We start from the raw sequence: 5662 nt of genomic DNA, 5'->3' as shown, positions 1-5662 counted from the left end.
GTAGTAAGAATCAATGCTAGACTTGTAGTATAATCTTCCCTAGGTTTTTTAGACCATACCATGGTATTATCATCTAAACTTATCCTAATAAAACTTCTTCTTCTTCTTTTCACAGGTACAATGTTATATATTCCATATGAGGAATATAGGTTTACTGTCAATACTGTCAACATCCATTGTGTCATTGGTAGGAATTGAACCTGGGAGGGGAGAATTTCATTCCTTCCTCCCAACCACCCAGAATAACCCAAATTGACTACTAATAAAACTTCTTTGTAATTATAGAAAAAATATATTTGAGTTTTCATCTTAATTCCCATTTAAACCTAATATCTCCTCACATTTCCATCCTTGTTGCCACTAATAAATTCCCTTGAAGAATACTATGTCTACTAAAGTTAATATACCTTTCTATTAAAGTATTGAAATAAAATCATCATTGAATCTATGATGTCCATCACTACCACCCTAGAATCAAATCCCACTCTTACATTTTTTCCATTTCCCACTTTCCAACATAACCAATTCCCTACAATAGCAAAGGCTAGAATCAAGGAGTTCCAAATTATTAAGGCATTTACATTGTTTATTAGGCAATTTTATCCAATCCAATAGAATGAGGACCATGTGTCTATATTTCAACATTTGTCACAGTTTGAGTGAGCCTAATGGTTAAGAGCATGTGTTTCCTCCTACGAGGTCAGAGGTTCAAAACCATAGGGGAGTAGTATGCCTTCGTAGACTTAGCAATCAAATTGTTGGAGGTGGGTCCCTTGTCCCACAAACAAAGTGGCCTCATACACCAATTTCGTGTTTAGCTTGGTTGTGACCTTAAAATTAGATAATAATAATAATGTCACCACAAACCTTCATTCTTAATCATACTCTTGGATAATAATAATAATGTCGCAACAAACCTTCATTCTTAATCATACTCCATAAATTGTTGTGAAAAAAGATTTTTCCAAAATGGTAGATGCTTTTCAAACCCCACCCATAGATTCTTTGGCCTTGAAATTTTACCATTTCACTGATAGAATTTCCTCATTATCTTTCTTCCCTTTCACATGAAAGAAAAAATAAATCCTTTATTTTTCTAAACTATCTATTAAAAATGTATACTATCTAATGTCAATAAATTAATTTTTTCTCCATAATAATAAATTTCCACTAAATAAATATCAACAAAAACACCATCTAAAATTTTTATTTTTTATCTTCTAATTATATAACTAATCTTAATTTTGAAAATTTTAATTATTAAATCTGAGAACAAATCCTAAATATTTCAAACTTTTAAATCTTAAATACTTCAAATCTGCACTTTTTTGAAAAAAATATGGTATCCCTTTCTATTTTTTATTTATATATTTAAATTATTATTTTTTAATTAAAAATTATTTAAAAAAATATTAAATACTTCAAATCTGCACTTTTTTGGAAAAAATATGGTATCCCTTTCTATTTTTTATTTATATATTTATAAATTATTATTTTTTAATTAAAAATTATTTAAAAAAATAAATTATAAATATTATTATATTAATTTTTTTACACACTGATAATTATTTGTGTTTTGAAAATTTCTAATGGAGGAAAACTAGTCTAATAATAAAGTTATTATCTATCGGCTTTAATGTAGTCAGTTTAGCCAACACTATAGCTCAGGGAAAGTAATCTTTCTATTTACTCAATTTTGGCCCAACAATAATCTTTAAACTCTTAAAATTTTTAATACAAATAATATCACGAATTCAATACTATAAATCATAATATAAAGTACCTAAAAACACTTTAACCTAACAATCTTAACTCTTCAACTGAATGAACTTTACTTACACTTTCTCAAATCACTTGTTATTTTATTTTCTATATATATTTTAGACATTTTTATTTTACATATATTTGATTTCATTTTAAATTAATTATTTAAAATTATTATATTTATTTTTTTCAGGTAAAGAAAAACTATTATTTGTTTCAAATTAAACTAAAGAAACTTTAATTTACATGCACATGACAGAAAATACTATTAATTTCTTTTAATCAATTCAAAAAGCTTTAAGTGTAAGTAAATTTTAATTACTTTCAAATTAACTAATCAAATAAAAAATTAAAAATAAATGGAAAAAAATCATTAATATGCATGATCCTATATAATTAAAAATAATATTATAAAATAATTTCAATAGATTGAAATATATAATTAAAAAGTTAATTAAATATCATATAAAAAAATTAAAATTGTATATACTTGTTTTTTATAATTAAATATAATTGTGAATGTTTTTATTTACTAAAAGTAATACTTTAAAAGTAATAACAAAAATCACTTTACCTTTTAAATGAAATTTAAAGTAAACAACGGTAAGAAGCAACCCCAAAAAAATTGAATAAAATGATTATTATTTAATAAAAAAAATTATGAAATTTTATAAAAATTCATAATAATAGATAATGGTTAAATAAATAATAATTAAAATGATAATATTAATTTGTTTTTGTCTATTTAATTTATATGGGATTTAAATTATAAATTTTATCACTTACATAATATTTCATAATACAATAATCATCAATTTTATTTTTATCGATAAAATGATAATATCAATATTTAAATAAAAAATAATTTTATTTTTAATTCTATTTGTTTTCTAATAATAAAATGTCTATCCATTTTAAATATTAAACAATAAAAAAAATTTACACTATTTACATCCAAAAAAATTCAAAATCTTTCACCTTAAAACCAATTATATTATAATAATAATAAAATATTTATTTTTTAAATTTTAAAATAATAAAATAATTAATATACAAAATCTCAAAATTAAATTTAAAATACTATACATTTTATAATTTTAATTAAAATATTAAAAAAAAAAACTAACTTTTCTCACCCTCATTTTCACAAATATATCACTTGTTTGCTTGCATGCATTTACTGAATCCACTGCAAAATATTTTATAATTATAATAATATAAAAATCTCAAAATTAAATTAAAAACACTAATACATTTCATTATTTTAATTTAAAATATTAAAAATCAAAATCTAACTTTTCTCACCCTCATTTTCACAAATATATCACTTGTTTGGTTACATGCCTACATTTACTGAATACACTGCAAAATATTTTATAATTATAATAATTTTGAAAGTACATAAATTTACAAAATATTAGCAAAATAGATCTAAATTTTTCATACTCCAGTAAATCATAAAATTCCTAACAAAAACCATATTGCAAAGAATTCACATTAAAAATATTAATCAACCAATCACTGGTATATTATTCATAAAAATACCCTTATATGTGAGGTATATAAGTATTACAACATGTAGGCACACAATGGCTATCACTCTTTGGAGTGTGATCAACCACCTCCACAAACCCTTAGCAACATATAACTTCACACCACCAACACAATGCCAATCTCAAACAAATGAAGGTCCCAGAATTTTGTCAAACTCACAAACATTTAATGTTGAATCCCTAATTAGTCATAACAAAGAATGCTATATGTATATACTATTAGGTGAGCTGGCTCCAAAGAATTGTTTGCCATGCTGACGTGGCAACGAGATCACCTAAACCCCCTTCTGAGGGTGCAACTGCTGTTACCCGAACCTCGCTTGTTACACCCTGCTGGCGTTTGGGGGCTGCCATTTGTCCGCTGCGAGGGCGGGGAGTTCTCCATGTCGGACTGCCGACCTGGCGTATTCGGTCCAGGTGGCTCCACTTCGAATGCCGCGTCACCAACCTGTAGAGCAAACAGTTAGGCCTGAGAGGTCTCGGGTTCGAAACTCACAGCAGCTGCAGAAAATAGAGAATGACTTACAGGTGCGAGAGGTCTCGGGTTCAAAACTCACAGAAGCGGCAGAAAATAGAGAATTACTTACTTCGAAGGAAAACAGATTCGAGATATCACGCAGGGGCCATCGGTAGTTGGGGTCTGACAGAGTGAAAGACTCTGGTGTTCCATCGCCGCTGACATTTTCGCAGGTGTTGAGTTCGAATCCCTTCGCAGGCCCGGAAGAGTCCATGCTTGAGGCTTTGCAGTAATCTTCAAGTGCTTTCTGAGCGATTTTGTAGATGGAATTAACAATGAATGTCCTTATGAATGGATGGTGTGCACAGCGAATTACAGGAAGGAGGGAGGAATCAAACGGTAAAATAAATTCGATTTTGAGATTTCGTGGAGGACAGCCATGGCCGCCATTGCCAACAGACATATTTGTTTAGTGGAAGGCATGATGATTAGATTCACTTTTAAAAACCCTCAAAGCAAACATTTGAATTTTAGTGAGGTTAAGGTTGTACATTTCGAATTTTAATAAAATTTCAATTTTCAGTGAAGAAAAGTAGTGTACATTTTATCATCATGATGTCCAAGTGAATTTAGAAACTAAATCAAATTTTGTTAATTACCCACAAAAAAAAACAATTATAATCATTGCTTTTTTATATATGTTATAATGGAAATTACACTATAAAGAGTTTAAAATTATAACTAATTCAAATAAAAAGGTCTTTGGTTTTGAAATATAGTATAATATAATTGTAAGGACTTAACCCCTAATACTTTAGAGAAAGTTGATGGCTTGAAGTCATAAATAACAAAATCAGATTTAGCTGCGAGGCTTGAAAAAGTAGGTAACTATTGCTTTAGAGTATGTTTCTTGATTTTCAACATTAGGTGATTTTCTATAGTTATGGGATTGGAGGATGTTTGTTGACTTTCAACATTAGGTTATTTTCTATAGTTATGGGATTGGAGGATGTTTCTTGACTTTCAACATTAGGTTATTTTCTATAGTTATGGGATTGGAGGAGGTTTCCTGATCTAAGGGTCCCCCCACCTCTTTTGAGTTTCCCTTATCATTGGGCTACAATTTAGAGAACTCCATCTTGATTCCAAACACCACCCTGAGCATTGCTTCAAACTTGTCCTCCAAAACACAACCTTGCGAGAATTTCTTGATGTTGGAGTCCTTTCTCCTCTACAACTTGAGGTATAAAGGTCTTGGTTAGCTAGTACATCTATTTTGTTCTCTAACACTTTAGTATATATGGTTCTAGAAAAGCTAAGGTGAGATTCATCCATGATTCTCATTCTCAATATGCTCTCTTGAAACTTGCTTTATTTTCTATTGGACCATGTTTTTATGTCTTCCCCTCCTCCTTAATCTTTGGAGTGATTTTTTCTTGGAATAGTTTTCTACTTGGTAGGAAGCCTAATTGCATGTGTCATGTGTTTGGATGGAGAATCAAGGTTGGAGGGTTGGGAGGTGCCTCTCTTGCTCTCTTTCTCCTCCATGTTTTCCCCTTGTTGGACTTTGAGTGGTCCTCATGTTATGAAGCACAGGCTTTGAAAATAATAAAAAGGCAATGAATAACAATCTATTTTGAGGGAGAAACATCCATTAACAATTACAATTAACAATTAAAATTAATGGGTCTAGCTAACCATGCTAATATAACTGTAGAAATATAACTCACTATATATGACTTTACATAGGGTTTTATGCTTAATGTTGAACTTTGTCTAGGACTTAACATGCCACTCCCCTTCAAACAAGCGATATCCTCAACACTTGATTGACTATGGGTGTTTCTACATGAATAACACATCTTCCCATGTCACCTATTGCACTATT

The 5662-nt window shown here is 29.0% G+C and overlaps 1 protein-coding gene across 1 annotated transcript; it reads right to left on the bottom strand.

The window, feature by feature from the left end:
• Positions 1 to 3286: 3286 nt before the first annotated feature.
• On the bottom strand, positions 3287 to 4289 carry LOC149218993 (uncharacterized). Its single transcript, XM_089382516.1, has 2 exons — positions 3905 to 4289; positions 3287 to 3765 (listed from the first exon to the last, which is right to left on the bottom strand). The coding sequence occupies exons 1-2, from the start codon at positions 4235 to 4237 to the stop codon at positions 3589 to 3591; spliced, it is 510 nt and encodes a 169-aa protein (XP_089238642.1). The 5' UTR covers positions 4238 to 4289; the 3' UTR covers positions 3287 to 3588.
• Positions 4290 to 5662: the final 1373 nt, after the last annotated feature.

The sequence above is a fragment of the Pinus tabuliformis genome, chromosome Q, assembly GCF_031772625.1.
Source record: "Pinus tabuliformis cultivar Carrire ecotype Pingquan chromosome Q, CPIR1, whole genome shotgun sequence".
In the NCBI taxonomy this organism is placed as follows: domain Eukaryota; kingdom Viridiplantae; phylum Streptophyta; class Pinopsida; order Pinales; family Pinaceae; genus Pinus; species Pinus tabuliformis.
The sequence above is the reverse complement of the archived record's forward strand: the minus strand, read 5'-3'. Positions and strand labels throughout refer to the sequence as shown.

What these genes read in the sequence shown, in the direction of transcription:
- LOC149218993 (XM_089382516.1), bottom strand. Translation starts at nt 4,237, where the DNA reads ATGTCTGTTGGCAATGGCGGCCATGGCTGTCCTCCACGAAATCTCAAA. An exon ending in CGAATCTGTTTTCCTTCGAA is followed by an intron (nt 3,766 to 3,904) that starts GTAAGTAATTCT and finishes TTTGCTCTACAG; the next exon opens with GTTGGTGACGCGGCATTCGA.